This window comes from Limulus polyphemus, unplaced genomic scaffold, assembly GCF_000517525.1.
Source record: "Limulus polyphemus unplaced genomic scaffold, Limulus_polyphemus-2.1.2 Scaffold1425, whole genome shotgun sequence".
Taxonomy (NCBI): domain Eukaryota; kingdom Metazoa; phylum Arthropoda; class Merostomata; order Xiphosura; family Limulidae; genus Limulus; species Limulus polyphemus.
This window is the reverse complement of record NW_013667035.1, coordinates 150,481-174,292: the sequence shown is the minus strand read 5'-3', so window position 1 is coordinate 174,292 and position 23,812 is coordinate 150,481. Positions and strand designations below refer to the sequence as shown.

At 30.1% G+C, this 23,812-nt stretch overlaps 1 protein-coding gene across 1 annotated transcript in view; it reads left to right on the top strand.

Moving 5' to 3' along the window:
* LOC106463500 (active breakpoint cluster region-related protein-like) overlaps positions 1-23,812 on the top strand; it is an 82,024-nt gene that overhangs the window by 24,641 nt on the left and 33,571 nt on the right. Inside the window, exons 2-10 of the mRNA XM_013923541.2 lie at positions 6,436-6,524; positions 11,054-11,173; positions 13,490-13,675; positions 14,664-14,771; positions 17,967-18,012; positions 18,447-18,499; positions 20,891-21,010; positions 21,808-21,941; positions 22,563-22,630. Of these exons, the coding sequence (XP_013778995.1) occupies positions 6,436-6,524; positions 11,054-11,173; positions 13,490-13,675; positions 14,664-14,771; positions 17,967-18,012; positions 18,447-18,499; positions 20,891-21,010; positions 21,808-21,941; positions 22,563-22,630 (924 nt within the window). The remainder of the gene's footprint in view (positions 1-6,435; positions 6,525-11,053; positions 11,174-13,489; positions 13,676-14,663; positions 14,772-17,966; positions 18,013-18,446; positions 18,500-20,890; positions 21,011-21,807; positions 21,942-22,562; positions 22,631-23,812) is intronic.

The following is a 23,812-nucleotide window of genomic DNA, read 5'->3' as shown; positions in this document are numbered from 1 at the left end:
AAACAGAAACATGAAACTAATATGGATGATCTATTTTAGGTACTAATTTTCTAAACACAATCATGAAAATGAGAAATCATAATTGAATGATGAGACTTGTTCTTATTCTATATTAGCAGGATTGCCTGCCATTTTTATAACTCAGTGACATATTGCAAACTCCATTGTCAGACCTTCTGATTCTCATAATTGAATGGTGAGACTTGTTTATATTCTACATTAGCCTGAGTGACTGAATCAGGTGAGATTTCTTAGCCAGTAGTACTTTGGTTGACCCCCCCCCCCTTTCCACCTTACCTATAGCCTTGAGATGTTGTATCATTACAGGATAACTGATAACTAGAGGGAGGGAAACAATGAACCATTACCAGACTACTATTAATCAAATAGCAGGATTGCCTGCCATTTTTATAACTCGCTAAAAGTATAGTGAATGTTCAGTGACATATTGCAAGCTTCAATGTTGGACCTTCTGATTCTCAGCCTGGCACTTGGTAATGTCTTTCCCTCACAGATGGGAACTTCTTCTCCATACAGATAAACTTCATTGAAAGTTTACATAAGAAGAATCTTTCCTTTTAACTTTCTTTAACCACCTGAAGTGATTGCACTGCCAAAAGGTCACATTTTTGAACTGAAGTAAATGAAACAACATTACACTATCATGAATATGATAACACTGGTTATCTAATTTTTTATAAAATAGAAAATCCAGAGTAAATGTGGAGTACTTTGCTCCTGAGGTGGATGCCACCAAGTTGGAGTAGTTAGCCCTATCCTATCGTATTAACAGACCCAAACTATAGCCTTACATTTTATGTGGCAATCTGGAAGAGTTCTCCTGCCCCATCAATAGCTGCTACAAACACACAACCAGTACAAACCAAATCGTTAAATACTGCCGAAAACATGAATTAAAATATATGTTCAAAAGACAAAATTGGCACTTTAAATCAATCAAAACACAGACACTCACCCAAATGTCGGTAAAATTCTTAGGATTAACCAATGATTATAAATTAACATGGATAAATCCCACTACCCAAATCAAAAATAAAGTACGGCGACAAGCTATAGCTAGCACCTAAACATATCACTTAGATTAAGATATCAAAATTGTATTTAAAGGGTATTTAAGTAAAATAAGCATTTAATAACTTAATTAAGTGATAGTGTTGATTTTTCCGACAAAACTATTTGTGAAGTGTAAAACTTTTACACAACCATTAAAAGAAGTGATGGAAAAAGCACAAAATGCTACAAGCTTTACGTTTATGGACAGGGCCTTGAAAAGGGAAGAAGGATCAGTGCAATTACCTGCATAATGTATGAACCCTGATCTGGTGATGTAAACCATTTAGTATTTTCCAAAATATAAATATACCATCAAGGAAGGAGGAAGAGGTCTTCACTTGCACCTGATCCTCCCAGGTCGCTCAAACATGACCTAAAACCTGATCGAGAAGAAACTTCAATTACAGAGTAAACACAAAGTTCAGAACTTTGCCCATTTTGATATTTTTGTCATAATATGCTACTGTAAACTTTGTTTATTGTATTTTGGCTGCATTATGCACATTGTATCTTCTTAAGTGCACATGTACTTTATATATTTTTAAACACAACTTAAATGTTATTTTATTTTAGTGCTATATTCGTATCATTTGATGCCAAACAAGACACAATATTCACATTAATAATTCAGGGAACATTAATTGAACATTTGAGTGTTTGCTTAAATTGATGTTATGTTAAAAAGTCATTATTATGACAATCTGAAACTAAAATTTTGTGTGATGTCATTCTTAACCACCAGTTCAATTGTATGTGATGTCATCATTCACCACCAGTACAAAACTGCAAGTGTTAGGTCAAGGTGCAGTCCTACAGTCAAAACTAATAATGGTGTTAGTTTACGGTATAATCCTGCTATCAAAACTTGTAATGATGTTGGTTCACAGTATAGTCGTACAATCAAAACTAATAATAATGTTAGTTCACAATACACTCCTGCAGTCAAAACTAATAATGATATTGGTTCACAGTATAGCCCTTCAGTCAAAACTGGTAATGGTTTTAGTTATTAGTACAATCCTGCAATCAAAACTAATAATGGTATTAGTTCACAATAAAGTTCTGCAGTAAAAACTAATAATGGGTTAATTTACAGTAAGATCCTGCAATCAAAACTAATGGTGTTAGTTTGAAATATAGCCTTACTTTCAAAATTAATCATGGTGTTAGTTTACGGTACAGTTGATTTAGATATGTTTTCCAAATAAAATACTGATAATGTAAACTTAAAGGAATAACCATTGTTTTCCATGGTTTGTTATGATTGGTAATTTTGGATGCATTGTTTGTTCTGTATTCTCTGTATTCTGACTGTTTACCAACCTTAAAGTTAATACAGTTGTATAACAGTCTTCATCATGTGAAGTAATGTTTTAGTAGTCAAAAAATAAGATTTTGGATCTTTTCCATTTGGTGCCCACCAACAGTTCAAAAATGATCTTTTCCATTCCGAGCTCATCCAATATCCCGAAGATGGAAGGTTATTTTTACTGGCTTAAAACTGTAAATCACAGAGAAAATTTTGTAGATACTGAAACTTGCAGCCATACCCAAAATATCGAAAGTATGTGGCACAAATTAAAGCAAAGAAATAAGCATCAATGCAGAACTCCACCAAATGGTTGACTCTTATGTTTGTGAATTTATATGGAAAAATAGAAACAAAGATGAAGATTTATTCAAAAAAATAGTTTAATGTTGCAAAATTTGTTAAAGAAATATCATATAATGTCTTATTATTAATATATTTTTTATTGTATTACTGGTGTTATTTTCAAAATGATCTGTTGGTGGGCACCAAACAGAAAAGACCCAAAATTTTTGTTTCAGAAAATAAGATAAGCAGTGACAAATATATACTTATATTTGCTTTTAAACAGTGTAGTAGCTGTATTGATTATATTCATAGATGTATTTGCTTGTTCTTAATTGTTTCTGTTAATGTTTTGGTTTGTCATAGCTTAAGGTGATGGCAAAAACACCATTTGTATAAGTAATACCTCATTGAAAAACTGTTTTTATAGTAACAAAGTTACAAAAAATATTTCAATCACATTTTAGTTAAGTAACGACAAACACCATAAATTTAAATAAATTACTGATTAACATTTCTGTTGCATTTGTGGTCTATATTGGAAAAACATTGTAACACTTTGGTAATAATAACAGCTAAGTATTTATAAATCTATATTTATCTTATTGATCTACATCATATATAAACATTAATATGTACAAAATAAATTACAATAACTGTTTCTGTTCACTACATGCTAGACCATTTGACATAAATGCTTCTGTCATGCTATATTCTTTAGACAGAAGATCAGTAAATAATAATAATATCAGGAGAAATTCCCTACAAATTATTGTCAACTGTATGTGTTTTATTTTCAACCATGAATTTAGAAAACCTGTACCATCAATTTATTTTTCTAAGCTAAATGAGAGAAAAAAAACTTCCTATGATTTTTTATTAAGTTCGTAAATCAAACCACACAGAGATACAAACATTAAGTACGTAAACTGAAATCTAGTTTCAAACTCCATAGCTTGAAGGAAGTCCAGTGAAATAAAACCTGATATATTAAATGTCATATTTTTACCATTAAATAATTAGAAAAACTTTTGCATGGGTTGTTAAGGCCATTTCAAATTGACTGCATGTGTGGTATCAAACTGGTTTTGAAGTTCTATGAAAGAGAGAGGAAACAAATCACATGGTTAAACAGCTGTCCCCAGAAATCAAATCTCTGTTGATTTCAGTCTGCTATACAAGTAAGATAAATGTAGTATTCCATACCAAGTTATTTCAGTAATTGAGATACTTTACTACAAATATGCATATCTACTTGGAAATTCTACAACTTTCAAACTATTCAGTGTCACTCTTAGAGAAATTTTCCAGTTGGCAGAGGACCACTTAATAACAAAACGAAACAGAAAAACACTAATGCCAAACACGTGATAAATTTCAGATGGTTTAATTGTAGCACCAAGGTATATTTAAAATTTCTCATGTACATAGGTAAACAGACAACACTTAAAAGATTAATTTCAAATATAATACCTCAAACACTATCTAGAAAAACTTATTTAAGTTTATTTGTTTAAAGAACATGGCTTAAAAAGAATGATAATTGTCAGCCAAGGTCACTGTTATAACAATTGAAAATGATATTTCAGTCTCTGATATGTAGTACTGATTTACTTTCCTCCTTTTTTCACTATTCCATGTAAATGAACTGTTTTACATACCTTTTCTCCTCTTTTTATTACTGTATGTATTTAATGATTATAAATTTGTTTTCACCCTTTTCTGTATGAGTAAAACTTCATATAGCCAAAACTAGAATACAACTTGCTTTCTTTGTGTGTATATGTATATGTGTGCTCCTTGCAGTATATTCTTATCACCTTTCTTTTCTTTACCTAATACTTTGTAAAGTTTCCAAGTTCTGATCTGTAAATAATGCTGTAAACTTATAATCAGAGCAACTGAGTAGCTTTGAACTTTCAAGTGTTATAAAGGGTGTAGTACTGAAATTAACTACATGCTAGAACAAGATTTGCAGGATTTCTTCTCAATGAGATCACCCTATTATTTCTCTGCTTCCACTTACTAGAATTAGGTTGTTTTTTAACTGTCTAGCACACAAGTACATGACTGAAGTATATAATGAACGTAAATGGTGATGTTTCTTTTTATGTTGATAGTAATGTTGTGTCTATTAAAGAAAGTTTAGCTATCTGGAATTTAACATTTTCCTCATTACCTGTAGCATGTAGGTGTATAAAAAAATGATAAGTAAATAAAAATAGTTTTACCTCACAAAAAGTAAAAAAATTGAATAGTGTACATTATATAAAAAAACATTTCTGATTAGAATTAATTTAAAATATTACATGCTTGTTATAGCAAATAAAAACACTGTAATAAAACTTACCTTCATACTGTAAATATGGACATAACCTGCTTTAAAGAAGCTTATGATTGGTCTGTGGAACAAACTAGACCTTGTACTTGAACTTTCAAAATACAATAATCATTTCTGAGTTTCTTTAGGATTTGTTTTCTTCAGAAAACTCCAGTGCCATAGGCTCCCATAGATAGGTAACAGACATTTACTTGCATCTTTTCACTTTTTTACAAACTTGAAGCTTTAACACTTCTGATTTTTCTGTGTTTTGTTTGTTTATTTTTTTCAATTCTTAAGAGTATGCATACAGATGTTTATGTAGTCGTATTCCTTAGTTCTATCTACTTGAACTTGACAATGAATACATATTTAAAGCTCATTATTTTATTACAGCTCAATATGTAAACTACACTGTTTTTTTATTGTTATGATTAGTAGCCTATATTACCACCCAAGTTGTTATTAATTAATTACTTTCCTTATTACTGGATACTAACTGGTCTGTATCTTCCATTTTGGCTTCTAATCTGCTGCTGTCTTCAAGGAAATCCTGAAAAGGTTATATGTGGTTGCAAGAATTGAGGTTTGTTCTGGGTACTCTTGTTAGAGAGTGGTGTGTCTGCTAACCTGCTGCTGTTTTCAGGAAAACCTTGAAGGTCTATATGTGGTGGCAGAGGGTGGCATCAATTCTGGGTCTTCTTATTAGAAAGGCTAGTGTGCTTGAATTAACTTTATTGAATGGTATTAAGAAGGCTATCAAGATTTGCTTACATCTGTGAATTAGATAGATGTGTAGAAGCCTGTTTTTATTCTTATTTTCTGATATGTGGTTCATATCTCATCACTTTAGATACATTGGTAATACAGAGTATATGTTATGCTCCTGAATACTACCTTTTGTTGGCCTTTTTGTTCCTCCAGTGTATTGGAGTTCACATTTACAGAGGATTTTAAAAATGTTTCACGTCTCCATTGAGTCTTTCAGTGGTTTGGTGTGTAGTTGTGTTGTGAAGTCTGAATACTTCTCTTACTTTCTTATTTATGTATCTTTTGTATGTTTTTAGAGATTAAGGGAAATATGGCTATATGTTAATTTTTTTCCAGTCTTCCTTATTTTCTTTATCAAGTTCTCTGGGTATAAAAGTCAAGGAGGGTTGTAGTAATGTGTTTATTCTTCCTTCTTCCTAACACATAGGAAATAAGCTATTTAGTAATTAATGTCTAGATATAAAAACAAAACAAAAAAATTAATTAATAATTAGGCTAAGGCAATCCATAACCAATTAATATTTGATCACCACAATCTTACTTTAAGTACACTGGAGTTTTTTTTTTCTCTCTTGAAACATGTATTTTGTATCGTTGTGAAAAACAAATGGTTATAGTTTTTTCTTAAGTGAATCTATACAGCATATATCTGACAGTTTTTTTAAATGTTTTCTAGGGGTGTATTGTAGCTCTGTAGATTCAGCATCCTTCCTCCAACCATTAGATGCTTTGGGAAAATGGCCTATAGAGAAAATGAAGGATACTGTGAGTAGTTTTTGTTTTATAAATGCTGTACTTATCTTACAGTATTAATTCTTTTACTACAGGTGGGTAGATTCCACCCAACCCATATCTCCCAAAGTAACCATAAAGCAGTTATACTTTAACTTTTTAAAATGTACAGGTATTTTCACGAAATTTTGCAGATTATCAATAAACATTACAGGACTTTTGTACACAAAATATCAGATTTTTTAAATTACGTTTTAAGAAGTTTTAGTCAATGATTTGCTCTTGCATTTTTTTTTTTTACTGTTGACTATCCAACATGCAATGTGATTTTGATTTTAAGATTAAAAATACTTTAATGCATTAGGAATTTCATATGCAAAATCTCTGTAATCTCCAGATAATTATCAAACATTTTTAAAAAACTATATTTTATCTATTATTTTCACTGTTTTGTCTCTGTATGGGTTTGGTCGATTTGACAGACCTCTTAACCACCATAATATATTAGGAAATAGATATAAATTATATTTATTTCATTCTAGAATGACTAAAAATTATAATATGAAACAACAAATGTTTATTTTAAAAAGCTTAAATCTCATATCATTATACATCTATCAGGGCTGAAATTTTGAAAGGGCCTTGGAGCCAATGGCCCCCCAAAATGCTGGTTGCCCGTAAAACGTGTCTACTAGGTAGTCTGTGTGGCCCCTTCATTAACACTTTCAAAAAACAGACAAGTAAAAATTGCAAACTTTTAAGTTGTTTGGAGAATCTACCTTACTGCATGTACATTGTTTGATTGTTTGAATCCAACTATGCATATTGTATTAGTGAAAAAATAAAAATAAAAAACACAATAGTACTGTTTTACCAATCATGTCACAATCAGAAATCACCCATTGCCGATCATTTTAGCACACAATCGGCCTGATTCTTATTATGTGCAGTAAAATTGACAATGTCATCGCGTAGTTGTCAACAAATTAACATTAAAAATTGTAACAACTACAGAGAATCTATTTGAAGCTTCATTAAATTTAAAATGATTGAAGTTATCAGTAAATGTGCCATGAAAAAAAACATCACGATATCTTTTCCATTTTTTATTTAAATGAGTGAAACATAAAAATCGGGGTTGACCTTGTGAGTAGTACATGATCAACACGTAATGTTATGTAATCGTTGTGAGAGACAAACAGATTTTTTAGGTTCGTTGCCTAAACTCTACACATTTTGAACTAAACCACTTTCTAAACCAAACAAAGTATTCCAACCAAAGGTCAAATAAAGTGACATCATTTTAAAGTTTTCATTTGTAAAAAGAGAAATCTTCAAACCGGTTGCTGAAAGATTTGTTTTTTTATTTTGCCATATTAAAAAATGCTCATAATTGTAATTTTTATTGCATATGTAATGATCAACTTTCAACCTTAAAAAAGAAAAAGAAATGACAACTTTAAATCTATTATGATAAAGAAGTCCTACATCATCCTGGTGTAATTATTTAAAAGTTATCACCTCCTGGCTCAACACACATGCTTTCATCAAATGTGTTTCAAATCTCAGCATTTACACTGTGTCACTTTTGATATTTGTATAAAATCATGAAATATTAGCTTTTACTGTCAATAAAGATGTATATACTCCCATGTTAGTTACAGATGCAAGGAGGCAATCAGTTACGACAATTGCCCACCTTCGTGATTCTTGTTTTTTAATCATTTGCTTCCTAATCAAGAAACACAAAATATCTAGTTTTTCTTATCAGAAGCAATCCAACCAATCAGAAATCATGTTTGTCGAGCCACAACTAACTTTAAGGTAACTTCTTAGAACTATGCATATTAAGACACACAGTGACAACCTGCAGGACACTCAGTGTGTTATTAACAGTAGTGATAGTTTGGCAACTTTCCACCTTCTATAGCTCAAATCCAAATTATTAAATATTTTCTGTGGATGTGCTCTACTGAACCATTACTTCACATACCATATTTTAAGGCAATTCAGGAGAGCATTCTGAGCTTGTGATTGGTTAAAAACATGTCATTGAGTGAAGTAAGTGTACGTAAGCAGGTGTTTCCTAAAATGGAAGAGGTGGGTGGAGCCATCTTGGTTGATTTACTAAACATAATAATATCTCAGTAAATTGAAAAGATAGGAGGTTCTTGTTGTATATTCTAGTTTGTTGCTATTAGTAATTTGAGTTCGTAATTCATGAGAAACTATGGACTTTATATTTGGACATCACAAACATGTAATTTGAACCAAAGCTGTATTCAACATACCACGTGACACACAAAAAATGTATATTTAGGAAATTTGTTTTAATATTTACTTTTAAAGTAAGAAATTATCTAATGTAATACTAAAATTTGAATTATAATTTACAATTTAATACCAAACTTATTGACATACATTCATAAAATAATAGTTCAATAAAATTTTGAATGTAAGTCTACAAACATGATAACATGCCCTCTAATCACTACCCGTGCCAAAAGGGTTAAAGGTGGTTTTAATGTAAGTTAACAACCAGGAATCGCTTATGTCTTAATTGATTGTAATAACTAAACGTTACTGTAAGTATGGTGGGCTTATGTATACAATAATAGGTTTAATTCCTAAAATTTATGCATAACAAGATTTAAACATATGATATTACATGTAGGCTATAACAAACTTACCAGTAAAGCTTCTATAATCATTAAAAACTTTAACAGTGTATGTTCAGCGTTTTATATAAAATTATTTATTAATGACAAAGTGATACTCCATTATCAGTCAACTGCCCTTGTGTTTCCTGGTGAGATTTCTGACATTATAGTCAGTTTCACACTCCCCATGTTTCATGGTAAGATCTCCAACATCACAATCAGCTGTCCCTATGTTTCATTGTAAGATTTCTGACATCATAGTCAGCTTCCCTCAAGTTTCATGGTAAGGTCTCTCACTTCAAGACTAATTTCCCCACATTTCATTGAAAAATCTCTTGACACCACAGTTTAAGAGCTCGTTTGTACATATTGCTGAATTTAAGGTTCACTTAAATTTGGCTCAATCACTTCTTATTAAGTTTCAAACTCCTACCATGCTTTTATTTTTACTATATCAAATGAGGATATTTTCTGTCTTTCTTAGAGCTGGGCAATTAGTGGAATTGGATAATTGATTGTCAGATTCATTAATCACTTAACATTCATCATATCAGTTATTTTCATTTGAGACTCGCATATTTAGAATAATCAAAAATAGTAATAATTGAAAACACTAATTTTGACTGGTTGATTATTTTTGTGAGTTGTGACATTAGTCCATTAAGCTGAACAACTTTGAGTTTAGGGAAAATGTTAATTAGAAATCATAATGGCAAAATGTGATTACTTGGATAGTTGAAATAATCATAAAATAGTATTAATAATAAACTTAATTTCAATCTGTTGATGAATTTTGTAATTTTGATGAATAAACTATTTTATATGACACTAATCAAGGTAATTGATGCTCATTGGTACTAGTTAATTGCCTAACTATAGTCTTTATTTTTGTCATTATGCCAATCAGTCAAACTTGTAGGTGTCTTTTTATGGATAAAATAAGATTTTGTCCTTCTAGATCATTAACTAGCAATTGCAGCAGAGGCAACTTATAATTTTATAAACTTGCACAGAAAGATGCTTTCCTGGTGTCTCTATAATGTTGTGAGTTACAATTTTAGATAAAAAACCTAACAAAAATAATAAAGATATAAAAAGGTATATGAATATTATCTGAGTGTGCATGATGTGAAACAAAAGAAAGCTTGAAATGTGTTTTGCAGGGTAAGGCATCTGTAATTTTAATTTTTTTTATTATTTTATAATGAATAAAGATACTAAAGATATGGTGATACAGTGAAGCTGCAATACGATTTATGTATCTTCACAAAATTTGACAAGCTTTCAGTAAACATTAGAAGTCTTTTGTACAGAAAAAAATCAGAATTTCTAATAAAGTATTTTTGCTAAAAATGAATGATTCAATAAAGGAAGATGAGTATTGAGTACTACATTTCTTTATTTCTTTTATCAAAAACATTACATGCAAAGTAACATAACCAATTAACAATAACAAAATAGATAGACAGATGTTAACTATTTTATTTTACTTCTCTTGTCAGCTGTAAAGTGTGAAGTACTTAAATAAGACAGTGCTAGTAATATAGATAATAAATTACAGATAAGACTGTCAAAATGTGTAACAAACTGTTGGTAAGCCTTCTGCATCTAGAGACTTGTAGTGTCACAGCATCAGTATCTAGACATGTATTTTATCAACTACTATGATGAGATACGCACCCCTAATAGATATTCGTCTTTTATTAGTACCATTCTCTGTAGTTCAGTAAAATATTTTCTAAGCAAAATACATTAAAAAGTATGTATGTTGTGGAAGAAGCATACAAAATTATGTAAAGGTCTGACAACACCAATATTGTTAATCAAGACAAACTTAAATTCTTTGCTGTTTGTTTAGTGTTTTTCAAAAATAGTTTTGTTTGTTTTGGTTTCTAATTGCAGGAACATGACTTGGACCTCATCAAAGCTGAAGCAGAGAGATTAACAATGCAGAAGTATATTATAAATAGTACATTGGAGAGTGAGGATATTTATGTAGATTGTTTAACAACTGTCCTTCAGGTAAGTGTATAAAAGAAAATCTACTACACTGTTAGTTGCATTTTAATACCAGGTTAGCTTTAAAAAACACACTATAGAATTGAAATGTTTTTCTAACAGTTCTCCTTCATGTTATATTGGAAAGTTTAGATTAATGTCTACTACAGATTTAAATGTTGTTTTAATTCTCTCCACACGTGCTTCATCAATTTGACTGACCACATTACTTTTTTGTACTCATACAGTCTTTATAGATTTGATACTACTAACTTTTGATATAGTGTGTATATCTTCGTGAAATTTGGCAGTCTTTCAGTAAACATTATAAGCCTTTCATATTTTTTAGTGAAGTATTTTCAATAAACTAAAAAAAGATTTATCCTGAATATATTGATTTTATAATAGTCCGTGTGTAAAGTGATTTTCATGTAAGGTTAAAAATACTTCATCTCAAAATTTCATTTGTGTAATCTTTAAAACCTCCCAAATACATTTCAAATTTTTGTTTTCAGTAAAACTTTCTCTACCCTAACTCTATACAAGATTGATCAATTTGAATGACCTTGTAACCACCAAAAATAAATAAATAAATCAAAATTACCCTTTTTGTTTTCTAGAATGACTTCAGATTCTAACATGAAACTACATTTGTTTATCCTAAGTAGCTTTAAACTCATAACAGCATACATCTATTTATGATTAAATTTTACTGTTTTATTGCCCTTTGATTGTCCTTTGAACCATGTCTAACTACTATTTGTCCCACTATAAGTTGTAAATTATTTGGGGAACATGCAGCTCATGTTACGCTGTCAAATTACATTACCCATGAGCTACTCAGAGCTGCTTGTATTATATTACAATTGTTTTTTATTTTACCTAATTTACCCTTAACTAACATAAATTTAATACTTATAACTCTATATATATTGGGTACATCTTCACGAAATTTGCAGTCTTTCAGTTAATATTACAAGTCTTTCACATACAAAAAGTCATATTTCTTAGTGGAGTACTTTTAATAAAATAAAGTTTTGTCCATGAATATATTGAGTATTTGTTTTGAATAGTCTGTGTGGAAAGTAATTTTCATATTAAAATTAAAATTACTTTTCGTCATCTCAACCATGTCCAACTGCTATTCACACCATTATAAGTTATAAATCACTCGAGGAACGTGCAGCTCACATTACGCTATCGAATTACATTACCCACGAGCTGCTCGCGTGCATGCTTCGTGAACAATTTTAATTATATTATTATTATTACTTATTTTAGCTATTCTAGCCTTAAATAACTTAAAAGATCCATACTTTTAATTTTAGTTACTTCTATAATAATAAATAAAGAATAAACATAGAAAAACAAGAAATAAAGTACTTACCCAAGTATTCTTTTTTCTTTGCTTTATTTAATTTTTTTAAATTAAATAATGCACCAGAGAACATAGACTAATAACATGCAAAGAGCAGACAATTTCTTCTAACAATCACAATTTTTCTGGCTTTTTAACTATGCAACAAGAGCTATAACAAATTCATCCAAACTAGCTGTTGTGATTCCTATGGGAACCAAAGCTGAATTAGAAGTGAAATTGACTGTTATAGTTCATTATACAATGTTATACAATATGTAATTTGATAGATGAAAACCTTGACTTTCTATTGGTTATAGGTAATCTTTAATTAAATGTAACAGAAAACTGTTAACAAATCCTGAAAGATGTTGTGATAGGTAGGTGTGGCATGAGGGGTCTGACTTTCTATTTGATGGCTCCGTATCCAAACAAAATTAAAGGCTATAAAAATTATGATTTGTCTGAGCAATGACAATTTTATAGTGAGTAATTTATATTAAATTTCTTACTTAGTGGAGGGGTGGTGGATAAAATAAAGGATAGGAGATGCCTAGAGAAAATGTGTTGTGTGTCACACTAGGGGAAATTCAGGATTTTTTAAAATATTGCTTTCTAAAATTAAGAACTTAAACTTATATACTATTAAAATATGGATTATTAGCTAAGATTTTATTGTATACTAATTGGTATAACAAACAAAGTGTGGTTTAATAAAATTTTAAATATAAGACCCTAAAATCTTGTGTCATGTACAGTAAAGGATATCCAGGGTTGAGAGGGTTACTAGTTAATTAAAAACAAAGTTCATTATTGAATTATTTAGTTCTATTTTAGTCTAGTTTTCTCAATGTCAGAAAGATAGCTTAAAAAATTCATTCTGGGTGATATACTAAAATGTCATTCAAGATAGTTAAGTAAAATGATAGTTAAAATACAGTGTAAAAAGGGTTAAATTATCTAGTTAATTCCACTTCTTGCAGTATATGAAAGCCCTGAAGTCCAACATTACAACTTCTCAACCTCTCTTGTCATCTGAAGATTTCAGTGTAATTTTTTATAAAATTCCTGATCTCCACGAGATTCATTCCAAGTTTCTGGAAAGCTTGAAGGACTACAGAAATGATTCAAATAGTCAGACAAGCATTTGTGAATCTTTCAAATCCCTGGTAAGTCAGTTTTTTTTGTTTTTTTATAAGATTGCAGTTTTTTAATATTTTTGTTTCAGTTACTGGTTTAACGTTTTAAGTGGGCAAACTTTTGAGAAATGTAAATCTACCTTGTAGTCAGGGTGTTTTTTCTTCTTGGTTACAATAACTTTCTTTGTGCTAAAGTTATCTCTAAATTGATGGTGAAATATGACTTTTTGATTCACATAATTTACCTAATAGTTTGTCTTTGTGTGGTCTGGCCTGATGCAGGGTGCTGGATAATAAGTTTAAACAAGTCCTTTCTGAAGAAGAGTTCAAAGTGTTAAAGAACACTTTCTTCATCTTGAACAGAAACCTGGACTTCACTGTTTCCATAAAACTCAAATGTAGCTCTGTTTCTACGTATCCAGCCACCATAAACAGTTACCACTTCAACGTTGTAGTCACTTTGAGTCAATCTGAGTCTTCTGAAGAACTCCAAGCCTCATTTTCAATAGTTTTTTAGATGAATCTTCTTAAACATTGCTAATTGTATATTCATTCTTGCTTTAAGCATATGTTTTGCATAAGAATGCATGTGTTTGTTGACACTTTTTACAAGAATTACGAGTTCAAGATGTATTTTTAGGACAAATGTTCAGTTGTGTACCATCTTTGATTGAATGAGAAAAAAGAAACTTGATGGATATAAGTGGAATAACCATGAAGTGGGAGTCAGAAACATTAATGTAACATATATATATACATCATAAGCAACCTGAGAGCATTTTCTTGTGACTTATTTATACATCCTACTCACTTTATGGATTAATAGTTGGAAGTTTTTGTATTTGATCAATTTCTATATTAGTGTTTTTCAGAAAAACCTTATAACTTGAGAGCTTTTAGCACGACTTCTCTTTATAAGCAAAAAAAGTGTTTATATTGTTAAACATTTTTGTGCATTTTGGTAATATATAAACTTGGCAGAATGTGAAACATTTTGATTATAAACTATTTTTAATAGGCTAGCAAGTTGGATGTGTATGCAGCATACCTCCTGAATTACTCAAAGGCTGTGGAGACTGTACGTAAATGTAGCCTGGAAAACACCAAGTTCTCAGAGCTCACTAGGGTATGTCTTCTTTTAGATATCTAAACAACCTAAATTTCTTTATTTTATTGGCTAAATTTCTCTTTCAACATCATCTACATGTTATACTGTTGCTTAGTGTTCAAAACATATATTTAAAATATTATCTTTGATATTTATGGTAGCATTTTCTAATGTAATGTTTGTTGTTTCACTTGTTAAGTTCTAATAACTAATCAGTGTGTTTGTGGTTAAGATTATTGGATGAGAATAATGGACAGTTAGTTAAAAATGTATTTTCTGATATCGCTCATTATCTCCTCTCACATAAATATCTATTCTCGTTCAGTGCTGCCCTCTGTATTCAAATATTTTTTGTGCATGCCACAAGCCTTGAAGCTCCCACCCATCTGAAATTGACAGATTTCAATGCATCTCGCATGCAAATCATCATGCAACAACCCTCCACCAACAAGAGTGCAACACACATTCTTGATGCACGTGACTCCCTCTATCCAATTCTGTCAAACTATCACTTCTCTTTTGGCAGTACCCGTGTTGTAATGTTTAGTTTGTGCTCTCTTCTAGTTTTTTAATTTCTCTCCACAAGTTTACTCTTTATGATACAATAGTGATATTTGAAAATTGTTGAGTTATTGCAAAGTGGAATTATTTTATATTTCTACCCAGTTATGGAAATTATTACTTCATTACAAAAGCTTTTTATTTATTTCTGCCAACCAGTTGTGTTTGGTTATTCATTTTGCATTATGAATTCTATGTTACCACTTCAGAGATTATATGTTCTGTCAGCACATTTACACAGGCTTCAGGTAGCGGTACTCCGCAGGAAGATTTTTGGTACTTCATCTGAAAATTGATCATCCAGTGAGCTAATCTTCGTCAGGCCTTTCCTTGAGATTTGGGGTCCACACAATTTGATGTATGATCTGCTGACTTTGGAGAGATAAGATACTATACTGTTATGGTTTTTGAATAATTTTATTTTTAATATTATTATCTGTAGTTATTTGAGTTGTATAACACAAGTTTCATTACATTGGTTGATACTCATAGTCCAGTTTAGGTTAGAAATTAGGCTTAATTGTATCTTTTCTCCTATACCAGATACCAGGGATCTTTGTTATTTTAGAATTACCTGTAATTCATCTTACTGGTATATCAATCATTCATTTCACTACATTGTTTTTCTTGCATAATCAAGTCTCGTACATTGGTTATTGTTACTGCATACTTATTTCATTTTATAAATTAACGTTAAACTTCTTCATATTAACTTCTTCTCCTAATATTGTACATACTTATTGTTAGGTTAAGATTTTTTATTTTAGATTTTTATTTTGTGATATCCTTTGTCCTGCATTGTTCGATTAGGATTAAGATGTGTCTGTTATTTTTGGTTTACCTGTGGTTCTACTTACTGGTTAATTGCTAATTAAGTTAAATATCTTGTTAGCTTAGGCTTAACAAGTGTCTGATAATTTCGATTTACCTGTGGTTATACTTCTGGGTTAATCAGTAATTAACTATTTTGTTTTCTTAAACACATAACATGTATTACATATATTTATTTCACTACACAATGTCTTACCATTAATTTTGTTTAATTTATAATTTTTACCCTTAATTTCGTTTGTGTGGGCCCCTGGGATCCACCCTACCTGCTCCCAATATTGCTTGCCTTCTTCCTATAATGGCTGAACCCATTTCAGATGACCCAGATTTTGTCAGTTTTCCTCCACCTTATCATGGATTGCATTCCAGGCCTCTACTGCAGAATCTGCTGTTGTTGTTGTTGTTTTAGACAAATTTCACAGTATATTTCCTTTCTCCTGACATTATTTCATGATGATCTTTTTGTCTCTCTTTTAGTAGTGGGTACTTGCAAGCTTTGCACTATACAGGCTTTAATTCTTTTTTTCTTAGCTTGCCATCAGGCAGATTTTCATCTTGATTTTATGCCCTTCGGATCTCTGTTAATCCTATGTATTTTCTTGCTCACCTTGTTTTTCAGCTATGTATTACCCTATCTACTCTCCTACAATTAATGTTTACCCTACACCACCTTTTTTAGGTGTTCCACCTGTATTTAGGGATTTTCATGAGATACCTCCTCTTTCTTCCCTCCATGTTAGGGCATTTGCCATCTTCAGTTCTTTCACTCCTCACATGGCTTCTTTACTTTTGGGATCTTCTGTGGTGGGACACTGCTGTTTATTTACCATCTACTGCTAATAGGGACTTAAGGTCATATCTTTCTCTCCACTGGTCCATTTTTGGAGCCCTTCTTGTACATTTAGTATCATGTGGGGTATCTGCCATGTTATATTAATTTTTTTTTTTAGTTGCTCTTTTGTTTCATTCTGAGATATTGTGATCTTTTTTCTTTACATGTTTGGCAACTTACCAGTACTACCTACAGGTTTTCTCCATTTGTCTTGTATGTTTGATGCTGATTAAAGTTCTGGATTGTTCACTTCTTGGGTTTTCTCTGTTTTCATATGTAGTCTTTGATCACATTTGAGTATTTCTGCTATTCAGGCTATTTCTGCATGACTGGGAATGCATGTGATACATGTTCTTATTTTCTATTCTCAGGTCACTATCTTAGGTTTTTTCAACATGTGATTTGGTCCCAGTTTCATGCCTTGAGTTCCTAATTTGTAAGAAATTATAGATTTTGTAATTGTACATCATAAACATCTAATCTGAACCAATGCTGCATTCAACATACCACATGATACACAAAAATTTGTATTTAATATTTTTAAGATTTACTTTTAATCTAAGAAATTAATTAACATATAATACTAAAATTTGAATTATAATCTACAATCTGATACTCAACTTATCGATATACATTCATAAAATAATAGTTCAATAAAATTTTGAATGTAACTTTACAAATGTAATGACATGGCCTTTGACCCATGAACATAGAAAGACCCGTCTCAGTAGGATTAAATGAATGGATAAATGTGATAAATACTTATTGTTCTGATCCAGGTTTTTATTTAACACTTTCTGGGTTAACTATTTTGGAAGAAAATTGTCGGTGAAAAAAGTAGTGTTTTGTTTCATTAATTACTTTTGTTATCAGGTTTAAAGTCTGTGATTACTTAATGAATGTAGAGTTGGACATAGTAGTTAAACAAAGCCAAAAATAAACTTTGCAATTTGAGAAATTTAAAAGTTTTCAATTTTTTTTCTCTCTAGACAATGAAGCTAAAGTCATTAAAAGGGCAGGGAATTACATTAGAAGGTATGTAATTAAAGTAATCATTCTTAAAGTAAAATATTTATGTTTAGATCTTTTAAATTTGTTAAACTGAACAGCCCTATATTAGTGTCTTGTAGCTAGAAGTGCTACTGAGGGAAATATTAGTTCAACAGTTGATATAATTTTGTCACAGAAGTCTGTACTTTGTATGTAATCACAATATTTTGAAATCACTACTGTATGACTGAAAATATGTTTGAAACAGTTGATACTTCAGAATATCATAATCTTGAAAAGGTACATTTTATTAGGCTTCTCACATTTTGTAAGTGTTCTCTGTTTTGGAATTAGTTGTCTTTGGGAAGGGCTAGTGACAGGAGAAGGAGGGGAGGCTTTGCTCATATTTTTTAAAACTTATGTAACCTATAAAAAACAATTAAAACAAGTTCATTAAAAATATCTTTATTTTCTTGCAGATCTTCTGCACAAGCCTGTAGCTCGAGTACAGAAAAATGCACTTGTATTGCACGTAAGTATTCGTCTTCACCATTCACAGAGTATTAAACTATATATATTAACAAAAGATTAACAACAACTCTACTGCTTGACAAAAATAATAAATTGTATGAAGTGAGAAATATTATTTGTGATTAAAGTCTGGAAAAGTTGAAACATAGAGCTGAAATACAAAGTTTTGCTTTTGATAATCTGGTGTTAGCATCAAGTGATGCTAGGTAAAAACTAATAACTAACTCTGTGTATGTTTTCAACTATTAAAATATTCAGTAGGAATAGATTATTTTGAATTTGCAAGGTATACCAATCCAATAAAATCAATGCTCAAGTTTATTTCTTATTAGTAGGAACTTATTTTCTTGATCAAAGAAACAGTTTTTTTCATGTGAAAATGTTGAGATTAGCTTCGATATTTGATTTTCTCACCCATAGACAACTGTGTAGGAAACTAGTATTTTTGTAGTGTTTTCTTTACACCTTTGACAAAAACGTTTGGTAGTAAAAAAAGGTTCACTTCTGCTGTACCAGTTTCACTCCTGAATAATTTTAGACAAATGAATATTTTCACTGTTCAGTGTTTTTTATAAACTTTCTGGAAAGTTAATTGCTTGAAACAGTTAAAAGAACTTGCAATTTTCTTGAATGGTAATATCAGTTTATAGAATAAATTTTTTAGACTTTCACACTAATTTCTGCTGCAGTTTGTGCAAGTTTTTGTTGAACATTTTCCATTTAACACTCACCATGGGCTGGTGAAAATGCACTAGTCACAACTTTTTAAACTACTTTATTATCATGGCATACAAATAAACTTGGCATCCAAATGTATTTAAAAAAATCAAATTTTAATATTATTCAAGTTTTAATTTTATGAGGAAGTATTTTAAAAAATCCTCAATCTCCCCTAGTATGAGAATTGTGACATTTGCTTTCTTGGTTTTAATTCTTTTCTAATTTATTTATCAACCCTCCAAGAAGTAGGGAATTTAATGTAAATTACTCATTATTATATAGTTATTGCTAAGGCAAAGCATAATTTTTTATAGACTTCAATCTTATTTGGTTAAAGAGCCATCACTCACCTGTCACATCCTCTCTTTCAGAAATTGCCAATAGTTCTCTCTGATGTTTAATACTATATTATTTATAAACAATAGAAAGCCAAAGTTTCAATCTATCAAGTGATGTATCATATTACTTTGTTTTATGTACAGAGAATTGTCTAGTTTCAGTTCAAACTATATTTTCATAGGAAACACATTGAAAAGCTTAGTTGAATTTTTAACAGCTTTTGTCCCATAATTAGAAAACCAGAAAAAGCATGTTAGTTAAAGGACATTATCTGCTTTTCATATGTTATTCTGTATTCTTAAGTGCATTATTTAATTAAATAAAAAAAATATTTAGTGTAGTAGTACTATTAGTACGAAAATGTAGGGTTAAGTTTCATTGATAGTCAAAAGCAAACAAACAAGACCCACAAAAATACTATATTTCTTATTTTCCTGTGTATTCTTTAAATATTATAAAAGTAACTAATGTGTAAAAGTTATAAACATCCTAGGTTAGATTAGGTAAGATGAAGCAAAAAATTAATAATAATAAAGACTTTCCTAATGTATTCTATCGAATAGCTTGTGTATTGTGTAATTTGATAGGGTAATGTCAGTTACATGTTCTCCGAGTGATTTACGAGTTGTAGGATTATAGGTTAGACATGGTTCAAAGGGCAGTAAAACAATAAAATTTAAGTTGAACAGATCTATACTGTTATGAGCTTTAAGCTATTTAGGATAAACAGATGTAGTTTCCTGTTACAGTTTGAAATCATTTTAGAAAGAGAAAAGGTGTAATTTAGATTTATTTTTATGATGGTTATGAGGTCAGTAAAATTGACTGACTCTGGAGAGAATTATGGTAGAGAAAATTACAGATAAAATATAAAGTTTTACTGGAAAAAACCTTTTGAAATTTATTTAGGAGGTTTTAGAGATGAAGCAAATAAAATTTGAAAATTTTCATACGAAGAAAAGTATTTTCAATGTTACCACAAAAATCTCTTTGCACTCAGATCAGACTCCATATATTTACGGAGAAATTTTTAATAAGAATACTTCATTAAATATTATGATTTTTTCTGTACAAAAGACATGATGTTTACTGAAAGCTTGTGAAATTTCATGAAGATATACAAAACATATTAGGAGTTATAATATAGAAACTCTAAAGGTCAATTATGGGTTACGAACTTGGGCAAATTGACTAAGCCCATAGTGAGAGAATTAATTTTCACAGATTTTGGGCTTAGTGTTTATACTAATGCTAATTAAGCAGTAATGTTTTAGGAGTAGGAGGTTTTGTAAATATTGAATGCAGAATATTTTTAAACTTGTTATCCTACTAGGATCTGTTGCATTACATTCCTGAATCCCACCCTGACTACAAGACCCTGAACACTGCCCTGAAGTTGACACAGCATTTCCTGGACAAGTTAAAACTCTCCACTCCAGAAAGCATGTTTCCAGTAAGTTGTGATCACATTCAGTAAAAGACAGTCAATTAATTTTCAAGCTACATGAATAATTCTTGGTAACAGAAATATTGCAGCCGTTAAATGTTTTATAGTACTTTGTCTGCATCTTTTTAAAGCATTATTAGTAACTTTTATAAGCAGTTACTCAAACAAAACATTGCTTAACTGTTTAAGATATTTCTTTCCATTTAAACAGTTTTTATATAAACTAATCATTAGGATATTTAGAATCACTAATTCTAAGTTCCGGGAGTTGTGTGCTAATCTTGCTCTTTATGAGTTAGCATCCCCTTAGAATTCTTTAACAGGTTTGTTTTGAATTTCAAGTAAAGTTTCTCTTTGTTATTTTTTTTATGTGTGTACTAGGTATGTATGAATGTATATAAGAATATGTATTTTATTAAAGTTATTTATGTCAACTGAAGGTATGAGTTCACTAAAAGTGAAATAAAACCTTATTAAAGGTATAAGACTGATTTTTCTTCATGCTCGTTTAGTACTTTATTCCATAAGCTCCTACATTTGAATGGTAACCTTTCCTATAGAAAGTACAGTTCTTTAACTACTAGAAAGGACTGCTAAGTTAAAGCTAAGGTTACCAAGTAACAATATAAGATTTCAGTTTGGCTTAAACAACTTGTATGGAGGGGGAGCTTTGATACTGGGATCAGATTTGTGTACTAAAGAAACTGAAATAACATTGAGAAAGCTTGTTTTTTTATTTATTTAATCATTTTATCCTATGATGTATAAAAGCTACTAGAAAAAATTTCTTTCGTTATTTTAAGGCTCAAGATAGAGCTCAAAGACACCTAGTGAAGAACAGTTTTATTATAGAACTTTCTGAAGGACATCGAAAACTGAGACACTTATTCCTTTTCAACGATGTGATTGTCTGTGCCAAATATAAACCTTCTACAAAGTAAAGTAGATGTTTTTCTAAGTGTAAACACTATATTAAATGTGCTTTATTTTTTTGATAATTTGAAAAAATACAACTTTTAAGAGATTGTATGAATGTTTTTCTTTGTATCTTGGTCAAATTATAATATATTCTTTGTGTAGAATAAAAATCACAAATTTGTACTTTTTGCCCTAAGCAATACTGCATTACATAGTTTATACCAAAAGTGAATTCATAAAAGTTTTTCTTTTCACTTTTAAAAAATCAGAGTTAATATATTTTCATCAAATCTGTTATAAACTTTCTACGCTTGACATGAATTACTTAATTTATTTTATTTTTTTTCTAATTTGCTTCTTTTGTGGGTTATGTAATGGATTGAAATGCCTGTTTACCTATCAGAAATACTGTGCTTGTATGATTAGAGATCTTTATAATTTTTTAATTGTTTGTTAATCATAATGTGATATTTTTAATTAAATACATGTGTTATTCTACTTTGGTGTTCATGCTCTGAATGTGTTTTTGAATATGTTTAAGTTTTAGTGATTATTATAGTTATCATTTCATATTTGTTATTTTTTATTAATAAAATAAGTACTTCATAAATAAATTATGTTGTCTTACATATAATTTCAGACAAAAGTTTACTTTTGAAGTGAAGTGGTATATCCCCCTCTCAGAAATTGTCTTGTCAGAGACGGAAGGTAACATACATCTTTGTAAAGATTTAAATTTTATATAGTTTCAAACTTTGAGAAATATTTCTAAGTTAACCTTTTCGAGATGGGTCACAGGTCAAAGGCCATGTCATCTTGTTTGTTGACTCACATTCAAAATTTTATTGAACTACCATTTCATAAATTTATGTCAGTAAGTTGGGTATCAAACTGTAGAATATAATTCAAATTTTAGAAGTATACATCACTCAATTTGTTAATTTATAAGTAAATATTAAAAAACACAGATAAACATCAGTTTTTGTGTTACATAGTATGTTGAATGCAGTACTGGTTCAAATTAGTTGTTTATGAAGTCAAAATACTAAGTCTATAGTTTCATACGAATTGGGAACTCAAATTACCAATATTGACAAGCTAGAATAGAAAATAAGAACCTCTTATCTTTTCTATTTGCCAAGATATTGTTCACTTATTAAATCAAACATAGTAGCACCCCATTCACCTCTTTCCATTTTTAGAAATACTCCCTTATAAACACTTACTTCTATATATATAACATGAATAACCAATTGGAAGCTCAGAATGTCCCCCTAGTGGTTTTCTCAGCCTTTCTAACATACCTAATGCCATTTCTTTTTTTGAAGCAAGATTTCAATGAGGTAGGTTGTGTCTTTAGTCTGCTTAAAATTTCATATTTTTTTAGACCCAAGTAGAACTTAGTTACTAGGTTTGATAAATTATAGTAGAATTCTATGGTATTGATGTAGTAATTTATGATTTTTTATTTATTCAAAAGTATATATAAAACCTAAAAAAAAATTTTGTTTCATCTCTTCCATGTGCAAAATTTTTAAAGGCTTAACAACCTACATCAAGCAGCAATTGAGAACAAAGGTCGTAACTAGAAGGGATAATGTTTGCTTTACTTATTTATTTACTGCTCTATGGTTTAGAAAAAATAACTTTAAGAACTTAATTCAAAATAGCAATAATCTATATACATACATAATGTATAATAATTGAAATGTGACCATATTTTACAAAATACTAATAGACAAACACAACCAAGACAAGTTACTTTGAACAGACCAAAGGTCTCCTTTATGTTATTTGATAGAGTAACATGAGTGCACGTGAATTGCATCAATGTAACTTTTGTATTGTTAATTAGGCACAACTGAAAGGTCAATATTATATATATATAAT